At 34.1% G+C, this 17,541-nt stretch overlaps 1 protein-coding gene across 1 annotated transcript; it reads left to right on the forward strand.

The window, feature by feature from the left end:
• Window positions 1-1,705: 1,705 nt before the first annotated feature.
• Window positions 1,706-17,422, forward strand: LOC111046106 (UPF0415 protein C7orf25 homolog). Its single transcript, XM_022331593.2, has 7 exons — window positions 1,706-2,259; window positions 2,803-3,043; window positions 4,519-4,613; window positions 10,325-10,536; window positions 10,656-10,825; window positions 16,232-16,488; window positions 17,182-17,422. Exons 1-7 carry the CDS (start codon window positions 2,110-2,112, stop codon window positions 17,266-17,268), a joined length of 1,212 nt encoding a protein of 403 aa, XP_022187285.2. The 5' UTR covers window positions 1,706-2,109; the 3' UTR covers window positions 17,269-17,422.
• Window positions 17,423-17,541: the final 119 nt, after the last annotated feature.

Consider the following 17,541-nt stretch of genomic DNA (forward strand, 5'->3'; position numbering starts at 1 on the left):
ATCCTGATTAATTCCAGTAGAACCAATCAGATAAGCTATCTTTTTGAGATGGTCTTCTGTGATTTGGTTCACGTGAAATTAATCAGGATTAAAATTTAACATGCTTTTGTGAAAGAAATTTTTGCATTCCTCTGCGAATTAATCTCAATCCACTGTGATTAGATAGAACCTTTCTGTATGAACTATGAATATTTATTATAATTTCTTCTTTCGTGATAATTTTTAAATGCTTTTGTAGGTACTCCAGAGCGGAGCTCGGTGCCGCGATATTTATCATAAATTGGAACAGGTTGTCACTGATGTTGTGTTTTTGGTAGTATTTAATTTTTAACATTACAGGAGTAAATAGCACAAGTCGAACAAAATGTATCTTTGATTGGTTTGGTTTTTTGAATAAAGATATCATCTGAACAAGTACATTTTGTAAATTCTATCTATTGATACCAAATATCGGGGCACCGAGCTTTGCTCGTTATTTATTCATTGATAAACAGAACTCAATTCTTTGAAATGATTGGGGAAGGACTAACAGGCAGAGCCCAAAACTGTTTCTTCCCTGAATTTTGATTTACTCACCATAAAATTTATAGTTGGAATATTTAATATTCTAAAAAGTAGGTTATGCTTCATACACTTTAATCACAGAGGAAAGAAACACTACTTTATGCTTATTCCGTGCTTTAATTCAAGTGAAATTTTCAGTCCAAATAATTGAAAACATAAAAGTTCTAATTTAGATTGTTTACATACCAAATTGAATAACAAAATAGCACTCACTAATCACTTAGAACTGTAAAATAATGAATAACTTTGAATATTATTATATATACCATCTCATGTCAACAAATCAGATTACTGTATTTTGATCGAGTAAATTAAAATTTCTAGATTTCTCGCGAGATACGATAAGCTAATTGATTACAGAGCTGATCTCCCACACAGGCACACGCATCTTCTGTTATCGACAGACAACGAAATCATCAAGTGTTTTTCCAAGGATGAATTATCCTTTTCATGTCCTTCAGGGAGTTTTCTCAGGGATGAGACCTAGTGCAATCGAATTTTGATATCATAAACCTACTACGGTATATTCCGAGTTTTGTGAAAATCGTTAGAGCCGTTTCCGAGATCCGTTGAACATAAATAGCCATATAACCAGATAGCCAGATATAAAAATAGAAAAATATAAACAGATATACAGAAATTGCTCGCTTAATATAATAGGATAACAACTTATAGTCCAGTCAAATGGTCGTTTTTCAGGAAACAGCCCCGAAAGAATTTTTTCTTTGAACATAAATAACCATATAACCAGATAGCCAGATATAAAAATAGAAAAATATAAACAGATATACAGAAATTGCTCGCTTAATATAATAGGATAACAACTTAAGGGCACGCCACACCAAGCTCGCTACCGCGGCGGTATTTGTCGGGAGGTGCAGGAATGAAAATCGACCGCATTTGACGCCTCATGACACGACAATATTGCGGTCAGCTCAGGAATGTGACCCACTCTGTCGTTGACCGCATTTGTCGGGAGGTGCAGGAATGAAAATCGACCGCATTTGTCGCCTCTTGACACGACAGATGCGGTCACCTCAGGAATGTGACCCACTCTGTCGCTGACCGCATTTGTCGTTAGCCCAGTTTGTCGTCGGTCTCAAATGTGTTCGACCCACTTTGTCGTCGACCCATTTTTGACATCCCTGTTGGTATTCTGTATGTTAGGTTTTGATAATGATTTATTTTGTAATTCGTGTTCAAAACATACAAGAAATTTTTAGGTTATATTTTGAGGGAATACTTATAATTGATTATATATATGATTAGTAGTTAAAGTAGAAATACTTATAGTTTTTACTAAGATAATCATGTTGCTTCTACTTCTTAAATTATTATAATAAAAGCCTTCTATTTATAAAATTCTTCATCTCAAATAAATCTTTTTTAAATATTTTTAACGTTCTACTTGATTAAAATTACGGTATTAGAATATGATTATTTGTTCTTTAAAAATGACCTAACTTACTGTACCGCAGTGTTTATGAAAAAAATCAGGTGCTAACTATATTATCTTGAAAACCATTATTCCACATTATTCTGACTATGGATACTATTGACGATAAAAGAAACAAATTTGAATCAAAAATCCAAATTGGGAGTGAACTTCTTTCTTCACTGAGTTCATATCAACAAGTTGGTGGAATCTTAAAACTGGAAAAAAAGATACGGCAGGAGCTGCTGTTTTTGAATAAGGTGAGGTATTGAACTATTTTTCATGATAATATTCTATGCTGTACGGTAAAATTCTCCCCTTCCTTTTTCCAAACGCAGAATAATTGACAAAATTTAGTTTTCAATACCTATTATTATATTACGTATATCAAATAAGTATAATTTAATTACCATTAATCATTAGCTTAGTAAAATTAATCCTCTGTTCAGTCAATTTATTCATAGATTACAAGAAAAGCAAAATTCTATTAACCTATAAGCAGCCTATAAGCGAATTCCAATTAGCCTATAGTAGGCTAGTCATCAATCTTCCTTTACAGGAAGATTTTAAATTTCTTTCTTTTTTCCTAAAGTGATGCCCGCATGAGATCAAGGTTCTAGGTTTGAGACCTGCCAAGTCGCTGATGATAACTGATGAGAGTGGACTTTTTATAAAAAGCTAATCAACAAGTTTTATATTTAGTTTTTCGATATAAATCTACGTAACGTAGGAATCATAATGTAGCTTGATTTATCACTCATATTTTACATTAACAAGTAAAAACACTGATATTATTATTCCAGGTAGTTACTAGTGGAATCATGAAAAATGAACATCTACTCAGCTCAAACATTCACCATTTCTCTTCATTAGTGGCTTGCATTTTGCAATCAGCCAACGTTATTGCTGTTCTAGAGACTCTGTCCTATGTCAACGAGAACGACATAAGGTGTAAGCTATGTGTTGACATAGTTGCTGATAAGGGACATAGGTGGATCAAGGTTATCGCTAGAAATCCAAAAGCGCTTAGTCAAGTATCTGTGGGTAAGAAACTATCATTATAGTTACCTAATTGCATATTTCTACTGATTTTTAAGATTGCATTTATTGGACTTACAATAATAGGTCTATAGTGAGGTCCAATTTATAATGGCAGTGGAGAAAGATAGGAGAAAAAAGTTTGCCGATCCTCTGACTAGTCAATGCCTTCTATAGACGGTAGTTGATACAGGTTTATTGAGGTAATTTTAATTGATCATTATCGTTTAAAATAATCAATTATATTCTATTAAGCAATAAATTTTTCAATAATTTTATACTGAATTTTTATAATTAAGATGAAATATTTTTTTAATTAATTATCAAATATCGGGGCACCGAGCTTCGCTCTTTATTTTTATTTAGGCCTATTGATGAACAGAACGCAATTCTCTAAAATTATCGTGTTTATATTTCACAGCTGGCTATATGTCATCTTATGAATTTCGGGGATGCGATATTTTGATTTTTCACATACTCACTCGCTCACTCACTTTTTTACTATCCACAGCTGTTTCAGCCAAGGATGAATTATCCTTTTAATGTCCTTCAGCGAGTTTTCCCAGGGATGAGACCTAGTGCAATCTAATTTTTATATCATAAACCTACTGTGTTCCAAATTTCGTGATAATTGTTAGAGCCGTTTTCGAGATCCGTTGAACATAAATAACCAGATATAAAAATATTATATAGAAATATACAGAAATTGCTCGCTTAATATAATGGGATTCTACATTTTTTAAAGACGATCTGGCAAGCGAAAAAGAGATAGCGCTACCCGCTTTGTTAAAAGATAGACAAAGACAGAAATACCATTGCTAATCAAACACTGCCATTATAACGTGGACCTAACTATATACATTCCAACTACTTTATTGTTCAAAGGTGAGTTAACTTTTTGAAGGGTTTCAAACTCAGTTAGATTTTTCGGTTTCCGTCTGAGTATTGTGCAATAACAATGGGCTCTGCTCAATTATATCTGACCAGTAAAGTAATAGTATCTTAGTATTATGTATCTTATTCCTTTTGAAACGTAACTTTAGAGACGTCTTTGGAGGAGTCCAAAAACTATTTATGACAATTTTCTCTTATTCCTAAAATGCAAACTTACTGTACCGTACGCAATATTTTATTTTATGTGAGACTTTTTTAATTAAATATATTTTTGAATGTATATTAGGTGGAATATATTTATATTTATTCCAGATGACAGTCCTTAGTAGTAAATTTATCAGGCTCAGTCAGTCCTTGGCAGATATTTGATTAGGTATTAGCGTCGTATTAAATTAGTTCTTATGGCGCTTATTACACTAGGGACACCATACGGGGCACCATACATCTATTACACAAGATGTCTGACTGTGATGTCTCTCTCGGAACATCAGTCCGGATACCCGAGGGACACAACACACAACTGGTGTCCCATTATAATACAAGACTTAATTACTAATCTCATGTGATATTTTTTTTCTCTTTCGCAGGAGATGCGGAATATGGTCAGAAATCAATCATTGATCATGCAATTGAATATCTAACATGTGCTAGACAAAATCTTCATTTATTTGAACCCCCGCAGGTATGCTCTGTTTATCATTGTTCGTTATAATGATTTGGAGGTATTAGCCACGTATTCAAGTTATAACTTAAGCTTCTTTGTACACCCCCGTGAAATTACATATCAAAACTTTTAGTGTTCAATTTGTGCTGTAAAAAGTTATTTTGTGCCATCAATTTATAGAAGATATTGGACTTTGAAAGTGGGTAGGGCTGGCTCCACCCAAAACAGCACAAATTAATTAACATATCTAGGGTTTTAGTGCTAAATTTGTGGCTCATAATTCGTTCCAAGTGTGCATGTGGCAACAGAATGAAAATTTCTCGAACAATCCCACCTCATAACCGTGTACTACTTAGGGTAAATTTGAATGTAGAAATTTGGGGGAAAAAAGAAGAGCACTTTTCTCTCTCCGTTAGAAAAATACCTTTTTCTGGCAACAGAAGGCGAGAGAGTTGATGATGGCAACGAAAAAGAAGTCTCTCAAAGTCCGTAAAGAGATGGCCAGTCAGATCATGAACTATGGTGATTGCCAACCGGCACATTTGCCTTCAATTGAGGTGGGGAGGCAAATCCTCCGTGAATCTGAGAAATCTCATCAATTGCATGATGATGTGATAAAATCCATCAATTATTAAAACACAGCAATAATCCTCTATATATGAACTGCATTCATGAGATTGGATGCGATCCATTTTATGTACACATCCTCACACTAGATCAGTTGAGAATTTACAATTCATACTGTTCGAGGGTTATCATCGATGCAACCGGTAGAATTGTAAATAAGTTGATGAAGCCTGGTGGCCAACGCGGACAGCACATTTCTATATGTAGGTGTGATAAGAATAGAAGGTTCTGCAGAGGGTCTGATACCAGTCACCCAAATGTTGTCAGAAAGGCACAACTCCAATGCGATCTACTATTGGCTGAGTGAGTGGATGATGAGTGGACGAAAATCCCAAATGAGATTGTACTGGACGACTCTGCAGCACTCATATCAGCTGCCTGTCGACTGTGCGGGGAAGGCTCCACAGCCCATTATCTTCAGAAATCATTTGAACTCATGAAAGGTGTAAGTTTGAAAAAACCAAAAACCTTCATTTGTCTTGACATAGCGCATTTCACTAATATCATTCGCAAGTGGCCTGAAATTTCCAAATTGAGGAGAAGAACAAAAGAGTTTTTTATCAGAGTGATTGTGTTGGTTGCCAAAACAGAAACATTGTTTGATTTAGAGAAACTCCTGAAGTGCATAGTAATTGTAAGTTTAAGTGAAACCGAGGGGACTTCTACTCTTACTGGCTTGCCAACACCATGTGAGACCAACAAGAAAATACTCCTGGACAGAATAGCTGGCATAAGTTTTGAAGAGGATGATGTGCCTGAAGAGAGTATCTCCAGAGATGGAGATGTTCTTTTCGATTCCCAATGTGAATCAACGGCGATAAAACAGTGGTACAGTCAATTGAAAGAAAATGCAGTAGGTGAAATCTGTGATAGGGGAGATATTATGTTTAGCCCGGAAATTATTTCAAAATTTGAAAAGCTCGTCTACATTATACCATTGTGGTGTAACGTGATGGCTGTGGTAATCAAAAGTCCCTATTCAAAAGGAGTTTGAGCTCATGTTGAAAGTGAAATTTCAAAAATTAAACAATACACTGGAAAACAGCACTTAAGAATTGATGACTTATAAAGGAGTATTCGATTATTTGTGATGGAGGAATAAAAATAGCTGGGTCTATCTTGGAATCAGGAAAACCTACAGGACTAACAACAACTAGGACTCCAACACCAAGGAAATCCAGAAAACAGCAGGAAACAGAAAACAGCAAGGAAACCCAAAGAGCAAGGAATCAGACATCGACCAGCTGCCCTGCTTGCAGCCAGGGACACTTTCCTGAAGGAGCACATACTTGTAGCTTGTGTCACAGTGCAGTGCATGCCCTGGAAGGCTGTTCTTTTGCTTTGGATGCAGATGAAGGATATGGACAGAGAAGAATTTGTCTGAAGTGTTCAAACCAGGTGAACATCACACCACTATTCTTGAGAGCCGTGGTTCAAACCAGATGGAAAATGAAACATCCATTGTCATCAGAACTGACATGTCACTGAAAGAGGGAGAGTTGATGCCACATCGATTGAGGGCTGGAGAGGCCTCTCAATGCAATCAAAGCCAGGTGGCTACTATTGGAGGCCCAATCCTGATTACCCATCCATGTTGAATCAATCTGGAAAGGTGAAGATCAGTTTATTGAAAAATGGCATGAATGCATCATTGGGCCTTGTAAGAATAAATATGAGAAACGTTAGCCTCACCAATACATGCAGCTTCGATGCTGCATGTCAAGTCATTGCTGCAGCCATGAATGACAGTTATTCATACAGAGAGGCACTTGACTCAATTCCCGAGATTGCAAACTCAATTTTTGGCGTGGCCAAGGATGCAACGAAAGGGGCAAACATATTAGCTTATAAAAAAGGGCTAATATTTTGTATAATTCATTCGCCCTTAAAAGTTTAGCTGGGGGAGTGTACAGAGTAGATTGTAGCTGTGACTGCTCGAATTAAATAGGGAAAATTTGCACACTGCCATCAGTAATTGAGGAGGTGATGTGCTCCTCAGAGTACTGTGCAAACCAATTCACAGAAAGAAGACTGTCAGTTTTATCGGTAGTATTCGACAAAGCTGCTGAAGGCTGCAGAAGGCTGAGTGAATATTTGGAGGATGAGTGACAGTTATCGTCTCTGACTGGTATCGAGGATTAGCATCTATGTTTAAAGGAATTTGAGCTCACTTCAAATAAGAACGACGTTTCACCAGACTCCTTTATATATGATGCAGATATATCCAAAAAGGTTAGTAATATATCAAGCTATTCATTTCAAATTTATTAATTGAATAGATAGGCAAAAGACTTGTTTACTAAATTAACTTGAAATAACTAACATTTATAGAAGTGTCTACTTTTTGTATTAGGTTAACCCTTTATATTAATAAATAAATAAATTTATTCACAAAACAAGTAAATTATATTTAAATCTTTGTAAAATTATTTTTTTTCTAATTTGGTTTACAACACTTGAGTATTTTAAAGTAAAACGATAGAAAAAATATATGAATGGTACTAAGAATGTATAAATGCAGCCACCACTCCCTAGAGTGCCCTTTTTATAACATTGTTACTTACAACATGTTTCGGCCATGGTACCATTATCATGGCTGAAACATGTCGTAGGGTAACCAAGCAATTTAAAGAAAGGGTACTCCAATTTTTAATTTTTATTTCTATTGAAGAGTAGCCCTAACGAAAAAAGACAAGTTAATTTAGGTTTTTTTGTGTGAGAGTACGAGAGGGATGAGAGATACGTTAGTATGAGTGAGTACATGCATGTTTCAGTAAACTGTATAATTTATTATTTATTTTATAGTGTACCCATACTGATTTTCCTAGAGGCCTAATGAAACACATATTTAAATAGACTTCTGGTTTTTTGGAATTTATATTTTAATTGTTCGTTTTATTCGGATGGGAATAAAATTCATAATTTTATAACTATATTAGCTACCACATTCTATACATCAACTGCCGATAATTTATCCATTTAAAGTTACATTCATTGTTGACAAATAATGTATTTTCAAAATCCATTTTACAGCTTTATATTATTTAAGATGAGAGCTTATTGTGTTCCTTGTATTTTATAAATACTGATGGAAAGGAATATCAAATGAAATCCAGGGGAATTCAGCATTAATTAATGTAGAAATTGTATCAAGTTAGTAATACATGAATAACTTTTATAATGATAATGAGTAGAATGTGAATGCGCTATAGATGATTGTTTTAATTTTCAAGGGACCACTATGTTCTGGATTAACCAGTCGACTAGCAAGAAGTGGACCTCAATATCTTCTTTAAATTGATAGCACAGAATAAACTCTTCACAGCACAAAACAGCACAAATTTAGCACTAAAACCCTAGATATGTTAATTTATTTGTGCTGTTTTGGGTGGTGCTAGCGTGAAGCCAGCCTACCCACTTTCAAAGTCTAATATCTTCTTTAAATTGATAGCACAAAAACCTTTTTACAGCACAAAACAGCACAAATTAAACACTAAAAGTTTGGATATGTAATTTGATTTGTGCTGTTTTGAGTGGGGCCAGCTTCACGGGGTTCTTTGTATGTCTGTGGTAATTGCAAGTTTAACATCTAAAATGTGTCTTAATGAAAGTGAGTCAAATCAGGAATACATTTCATTATTTCTTGGCATTGTCTTGCAAATGTAAATGAGGTAAAGCAAGTAGAGGTGGCTTGAAGTCAATTCATATTAGTTAGCCAGACAGTTTATTTACTTCTGATGTTAATGATGTTGTTATATCTTTGTAGAATACCATTGGTTGAGGATAGATATCAATCATAATGTAATGAAAATGATAGTAGGCTATACAAATGTCCAATGTCTTAATCAATGTTAAGTTTCCTGAATAGATTTAGTCAAGTATTTAAAAACATAATACATAAACTGTAGGCAGCGTCACAGTTCAACAGTTTCCATGAAAAAATCCTCTGAACTGATAGAAGCTTCTCCAATGAGCCACTTCGATGAGTTCAGTTCATGAACACGTTGACTGGGCGCGCCCTAACTGAATTCCCAGGCAGTTGAACATTCGCACAACCAACACCGGAAAACTGCCCTTCACTCTTGATTGTTGATTGGTGACAGCGGGGTACTCAATCAAGTTAACCCCCCCTTGAGTTGCACTTCCTTTCTTTTATAGTGAGATCCACGTTATAATGGCAGTGAAGAAAGATAGAACAAGATCGTTGTTGATGGAATGCTTCTGCATTCTCTAGAGGGTAGCTCATACCGGTATATTTGATTTAATATTAACTGTTCATTATTGTTTAAAATAATAAATTATATCCCAACTCGAGTCTACACAAAGGCTAAAGTGCCCATGTAGGCTCATTCCGTTATCTATAATATGAAACCCTAATTTAAGTACCAAATTATTTGTATTTTTTATTATTTATAATTTTTGTACTTACCGTGTTTCGGAATAAAGAAGATTATTGATTGATTGATTAATAATTTATTTGTCAAGAAAAAATAATATTTTTATGATTAAATAACACATTTTTAGTAATTGAGATAAACTATTTTGTTGATTAATAATATTTCTACATTGTTCAAAAACGATCTGGAAACATTGCAGAGCTAGAAAAGTAAAGTGCTATTTGCTTTTTAGAATGATAGGCAAGGATAGCAACACCAATGTTAATAAAATACTGGCATTATAACGGGTACCTCACTGTAGTAAATGTACAGATATTTTGCCTGTAGTATAATATAATATCTCCTCTTTGTTCTTCTAATAATTTTTATCGTCACAATATTCCAATTTTAAAGCATTTCCAAGTTAATAAAAATCAAGGAACTGACGTGGAAAATTAAAAAAGAAACAATAGTGACCAGGTCTCCGGACTCATATAATAGAAATATTTCTAGCTATACGGATTTTGAATGGGTTTTCAATCATTAAGAATGTTCCTTTTTATCTAGAGGAGATTATTCTACTTGCCCAATGATGGAAACAGGAAAAGCAAGCAACAAACTGTTAGAAGCTCAATGGTACAATCTGAACTAAGTTATAGTTATTCATTCAAGAATTGTTTATCATTCAACGACTGTATTCATAATTTATATTTCTTTCCTTCACAGGTTTGCTTCAATTTCACGAATGGTATATGCATAGAACTTGCTGATGAGTTGTCTGCAATGGGAATTGATGTGATTGGAACCAGGATAGTTATCACTAAGTCAAAAAATGATGACAGCAACGATAATATCTTAGTATCCAATGAAGATTCCATCTCAAGCTGCTCTTGTGATCCTGAAAATAATATTTCTACTAGTAATCAGATAATAAAACGGTAAGCTGCTTAGCACATACCGTTTTCCATAATAACATAATATGGCAAATTTACCCAATTTTCATTTATTTCATGTATTGGCGTTTTTTATTTCAATCTATTCTTTTACATTTTTCCAGGAATGAAAGTATTAAAAAGATAAATCTGGATGTGACGACTTTAATAGCGTACGTTTCATCTTTAACAAATGGTGGAGAAAATTGGATTTTCAAAGAGCCTTTGTTGAATCAACAAGCTGTTTGGGAGAGAGAGCGTCCAGTGAAACCAATATTAGATGAAATCCTAGAAGGTGAGATATAATCCAACATAATTTTTACAATTAGTAATGAAATATTTATCTATCCATTTTATTACTATCTTGTGAGAGTAGATTTTTATGTTTTCCTGTGCCAATTGTAAATTTAAATTTATAATCCGCACAACATTTACTTAATGAAAATGCAAGTTCAAAATGTACTAATTTATTCATTATTTATGTGTGTTTTCATTTGAAAATTTCTGTGGTTGATTCAACTATGTATGCATTTCTTTGAAAATGAATCCAATTTTACATGTTATGAAAAACATTTCATGATTGGTAATTAGAAGATTGGTTTTGTATGCCGGTTGTTTAGATCTATTTGTTAACAATGTTCCAGTAGGAGTCTTGAACTATTTATAAGAGACAAAAATAAATGGATATGAGGAGAATATTTTTTCAACAGATTTAAGCACATCGTTTCTCAGCATTGTTATCTAAATTACTCAAATCTTTGAGTTCAGTTATTTTTGGTGGTTTGCAAATCATGGCAGTCAAGAACTTTGTCTTCTAGTGTTGTGGAAATTTATAAAATTACTTTAGAGTAGTTTAAATTGATCGATTCCATATTTGACATGATAATCAATAAATCATTCATTCATAGAAACAGAGTGAATAGCTCAAACATCACATCAAAACGTATAATTTGGCTAGAATTTACTTGAGTACCAGTTATCACTTACCAGTATATGTTTTGTTGGATCGTATCAAGTGTCAATACTGCAAACTTCAATTTACTGTTTCACTCCACTAAAGTAAAGTAAATTCTTCCCTTCTATTTTGTTCTGGTGTTTATTCGACAGAGACTGGCTCAAACAGCACTCTGTTCTGTCTAGCTTTGACATTGAAATACATCTCATCAAATTCGCTCATCAGCATTTCAAGTTCAGTTGTTTCCAATCGAGGATTTTGTTTGTTATAGTAGCTCTGCATCTTATCTATTAAATCATTTAACTCCACCTGGTGGTGATTGATATGCTCACCCATAACTTTCAATAAATTCTTCATTTTTTTATTTTTTGGATCCTTTTCGACAGCTTTGGCAATTTCATTAAACCATTTTATTTTACGAATTAATGCATCTCTTTGAAACGTCAAGTCTTTGATAACACCCATAGTGAGGCAATAACAGTGAGCGCTCGATGAGAGAGAGAGTGAGGTGAGACAAAGAACCAAACAAGAATAAGAGGGAAAACATGAGAGCAGGCGGCACAATGAAGTAGTCTACTGTAACAAACAATGGCTAGCTTATCTAATCATACAAGCCTAGCCAGCACTTCAACTTATGCTCGGTAGAGAATGATCGGTTACGAGGCTACTAATACCATATCAATACTCATTGGAACAAACAATAACTGCTCTTAATAACAAAGTAACGACAATAATCAATGCAAATAACTGCAAGTATCCTTTGAAAAAAGTAACAGTTCCAGTTACTGTTACAGTTAGACGACGTATAAATCTTTCTCTACTTATTGACACAAACTTGCCAGTCCAGCCTTGTGGCGCCAATGCAACAATCTTATGCAATAATACTACGACACAATTATTTACGAAAATATTACTTGTTCTACTCAATTTGCAACTTAAATTGAGCCCAAATTTCTTAAGAATACCACAAATAAAGTGTATATTCATCTACAATGACAAAAACAAGCCATATACACAGAAAAAACAAGAATAAAATAGGCATAAAAAATGACAAACCTATTAGACAATATTTCAAACTCATGTCCTATTCAAATTTGATTAACAAATCAATCCGGCCCAGAGGACCATGTTTATTCGACAGAGGCTGGCTCAAACAGCACTCTGGTTTGTGGACTGTATCAATTACATCGAGAACATTTTGGGGTTGTCTGGCGTCGGGTAGCAAGTTGAACAATTCAATTGGCTAAGTGCACAATAACATAGGCCTACCTTCATGTCCAAATCCTCCTTGCTTCCCGGATCTCGGGTCCAGATCACAATACGAGATGAGACAACACTTGGAATAAATCACAATAAATCACTTTGCAAAAATTGACATTACAAGAAGTGAGCTGTTCGATTGGCTGGCAGCCGGCAACTGGCGCAATTATGCTATGTACATCACCCTTCAATTGCCTCCTCCACCACACAATGCCAGACAACAAAGGGGAACATTGATATAACATCTGAACATCTGGATTTTCAATTTTTGAGATTTAAAGAAGTGTAGGCTACTTTTTCTTTTTGTTTCCAGGTTATTGTTAATGAGCAATTCAATTCAATTCAAATTCAATTCAAATTCAAATTTATTCACACTCATAAATACATATACAGAAACCAAATAGAGTCTAGCTTGACAAATAAAACAATAATCCATCTAAAATTTAATAATAGATTGTAAGTAATAGTATATAATATAATAATATATAACATAATATTAATGTGAACAATAACTGCTCACAAAGTGCTTCATGAAGCACTTGTCCGTGAGCAGGAGTTGAGGTTTAATCGGATATAGGAGGAGAAAAAAGCCTACACACACACACACACAAACACACACACATTCAATCACCATCATCAAGTAATTTTATTGATTGATTGTAGCATTTCCTCTCTTTAAATATACTTATATTATGAAATGTAGTTAAAACTGCGAAAAAATGGGAGGAAGAATCACCAGTATAATTTTTTTCAACATAATTCATGACAAGAGAGGGGAAAAAATGAAAAATAAAAGATGAGACATAACAGCGATAAATAAAACAATGTTTGCAGATCAAAGCTCAAAGCAAAGGTTAAACTTTAAAGGATACAGAAGTAACTACAGTAAAAAGACCATACTACACTGAAATTCATATTCAATAATAGATTAGATATTAGCACCATGTGTTTCTCAGCTTACTACTTTGAATAAGTCTTCTACTTCTAATGGTGAATGAAGCCATAGCCAACTCTTCGTTTGTTTTAGGAATTTCTTGAGATTCTGTAGCTTTCTAATCTCATCTGGGAGAATATTGAAGAATTTAGGTCCAAGGAATAAAAAGCATCTCTGGAAGGTAGTGCTGTTTGGTTTGGAGAGTCTGATTAGCATCCTTGTAGTTTGCCTAGTTATCTGCTGATTTTGTTCAAGATTCCCCATTTGATTCCTATCCCCACTCATTTTATAAAACAAAGATAAAACTTTCAGTACATACATGTATCTGAAAGGTAGAATTCCAAAGAACCTGAATATTGGGAAAGTATGCGTTCGTCTATTAGCTCCAAACATTATTCTAACAATTGATTTTTGTAGGACTATAAGATTTTTAAAATGAGACATGAAGGTAGATGCATAACATGAAATTCCGTATTCCAGCCTACTATTGAAGAAAGAGAAATACATTACACGAAGAATATTTACAGGGAAGAATTGACGCAGTTGATAGAAAGTCCTAACCAAGTATAAGAGGTACCCTTTTACTTTATTCACATGCAAATCCCAATTTAGACTTTGATCCAATATTAGCCCAAGATATTTAATAGAGTCAGATTGTTGAATTACCTCACAGTCACAACTCACAGATCTGCAACCGACCTGATGATACCTGACAGGATCAGTGAAACTAAATGGTGATGATAATGAAAAGTTTATATAGGAAGTCTTGCTCGCATTTAGTGCTAGTTTGTTACAGTTGAACCAGCATCGCAAATCAAACAAATCCAGCTGCATCATTTCATGCAGTTCTTCTTCATTTTTAGCAGAGTACGCTAGGGCTGTGTCATCGGCAAAAGATGTAATTGATCCAAAAAATGTGTGGGAAAACAAATCATTTATGTAGACTAAAAACAATATAGGGCCCAAAACGGATCCTTGTGGAACGCCGTATTTAACTGTTGTCAGCTCACTATCACAACCCGAAATAGACACATACTGCTTTCTATCCATCAAGTATGATTTTAACCACATGTTGGTAACACCACGGACACCAGCAGCATGAAGCTTATTCAACAAGGTGCTGTGTTCAACTGTGTCGAAAGCCTTTCGGATGTCCAAGAATAGACCAGATGTTCTATTTTTATGTGGTGTGTTGATGCTGTGATAAATATCTGACATAAACTTATATAATGCCTGTTCTGTGTTCAAGCCCTCCTGAAATCCAAATTGGTTTCTATTAAAATAGTTCACTTTATTGAAAAAGCTCATTAATCTTTTCTTAAAAAGTTTCTCTAGAATTTTTGAGAACACTGAAATCAGTGAGATGGGTCTATAATTTGAAATTTCTCTATTCGATCCACTCTTAAAAATAGGTATTACCTTGGCTGTTTTTAGATTTGATGGGAAATGGCCATTCAAAAAGTGACAAAGAACAGGAACAATAGCATAAGCTATAGATTTTATTAAACTGGAGGAAATATTATCAGGACCTGGAGTTTTCCCATTTTTCAATTTATTTATTTCAGTTAGTAGTTCTTGATAGCTAATAGGATTTAAGAAAAAAGAATTTTGGATAAAATCACTTTTAAATTTTCTATCATGATTTTCTCTCATGGATTCATCTGGGTCATGTATTGAAGAAACTATTTCATCAGATATATTTATGAAGTATTCATTGAATTTGTTAGCCAGAACGTTTCCATCTGTTATTAGATTATCTCCACAATGCAGATGGATCGACTTTCGTTTGGAAACTGATTTACTGCAATGATTATTTATAATTTCCCATTGTTTTTTTACAGGAAAGGTATTCAAGTTGGAATAAAATTTAATCTTTTGATTTTTTATTAATTTATTTATGTTATTTTTTGCAGCCAAGTACTTAGCTTTTAATCTCTCATTTTGGGGAGATTTTCTATGCGCTTTATAGAGTTTATCTCTATGCTTAATTGCTAGGCAGAGCCCATCTGTAATCCACGGTTTTAGACACTTAACATTTTTGACAAGCCTCTGGCTTGAACGAGTGCACTGCTTTATATACGCCAGCAGTCCATCCATGAACACAGAAAACTTATCATCAACACTGTCGCAAGCATATAAGTCACACCAATTATGCTCCATCAACAAGTCCGTCAATTTTTTGACGTCGATGATATCTTTAACTATGGGAGTAGCATGACCGGTCCGGTCTCCAGACACAGACAATGAAGCCGATATAGCTCTATGATCAGTAATCAGCGATTCAATGACTGCACTCTGAATTATTTTCCTGTTAAACTTGGATTTATAAAAGATGTGATCATTTGGAAACTATCTGCTTTTTCTGTCGGCTCTGTACAAGCTGACCAACAAAGGTATATAGAAACTATAGGTTTATAAAACTTGTGACCAACCACATATTACTCCATCTTACATTATCTCTCATACATCTCTCGCTTTCCATGGAATTTTCTGTGAGCCTTTATTTACATATAAAATGAATGAGTAAATAAATTCCTATTTTGTCCGACTAGGTAGGGAGTACATCTGCTGCCGAACTGCTCATAACGAATTCGTAGAGATAATGAGGGTACTAGGTGGGCCTTCTGAGAAGGCTAGAGCGGAAGACCTTTTAAAGAATGTTCAAATAGTAGACGATGTTCCATTTCCTGGCTTGAAATTATGTGGCAAAATTAAACAAAGATCTAGTTTAATATTCGGGACAGGACATCATCACAAAGTAGTCACTGTCACTGCTAACAAAGGATTTTTGAGAGCCGCCAAGTTACAGGTAAATACTCTATTGTACATATTATTTGATACTTAACAGTATAATCTTCACGTGTATAAGTTTGAAGAAAGCTATCATTACAGGGTGACTTATTATTGACTTGGAATTTGGTGAGAAAATATCTGTAAATTAAACAGAGTACTCTGATACTTCTTGACGTCTGGATATGAGACAAAGACGATCGATTCTTGACGTCGATTAATGAGACAAAGTCATCTCTAGTTGAAGGCTGTTTTCTGAAAAATCAGTTGTTTAGTCTCTCAAGCCTTTCCAATTGAATCTTTTATTTTATTCGCTTGGTTTCTGGTTTGTTAGTCATTCATATTTTCAAACGATTATTTAAGAGTTGAATGATTTTAAAATATCGTTTAATAATAAGAGAGTGAAGGAGTATGCTTTTATTTGTGAAAATTTCTAGATCAAATCGAGAATGATAAAACCATCATATAGCTTCTTCAAATTTTAAACATGTTGGAAATTTAAGAAGTCCTACATATTAAAAACCTTGCAAAAATCATAATCGTTGTAACTTTGTTATGTTAAAATTATGCCAGTTTTGGTGCGGGTTTTCAGCTAAAGAATTCTCAAGTATAACGAATTTCTTTATATGCGAAAGGTTTAAATTATTGTTGTAATAGTTCTCACATCCAATTTTTTACTTTTCATTGTCATTAAAGTTATTTTCAATTTCAGGGATTCAATATTGCTGCTTTCATCCACGAATCAAGAGCGTTAACAGAAATAAAACAAAGTTCAATTTTTGTTCCTGCGTGTTCATGATTATGTTTGCTTTTTGTTTTACGAGAGCTCATCTCTCAAGTATTTTTAGCTAAATAATCGATATAGGAAGTTATCATCGTAGTTTCTTCAAATTGTTATTTTTTTTCTATTGAGATATATCTATTAAACAATGAAATCTTGTTAAGAAAACCAACTTGATTTATTTTTCTTCTAACAAGTTAGATAAGGTGCAATTCCTTAGTGACGACTCGAGCCGAGTGGTTAGAGCCGCCACGGTTGGAGCACATAATCCTTAGATTCATTAAGTTTGAT

This window comes from Nilaparvata lugens, chromosome 1 (genome assembly GCF_014356525.2).
Source record: "Nilaparvata lugens isolate BPH chromosome 1, ASM1435652v1, whole genome shotgun sequence".
NCBI classification, from domain to species: Eukaryota; Metazoa; Arthropoda; class Insecta; order Hemiptera; family Delphacidae; genus Nilaparvata; species Nilaparvata lugens.

Coding starts and splice junctions, on each gene's coding strand:
- LOC111046106 (XM_022331593.2), top strand. CDS start 2,110: ATGGATACTATTGACGATAAAAGAAACAAATTTGAATCAAAAATCCAA. Junction 3,044..4,518: donor GCTTAGTCAAGTATCTGTGG/GTAAGAAACTAT, acceptor TCTCTTTCGCAG/GAGATGCGGAATATGGTCAG. Junction 4,614..10,324: donor ATTTATTTGAACCCCCGCAG/GTATGCTCTGTT, acceptor TTTCCTTCACAG/GTTTGCTTCAATTTCACGAA.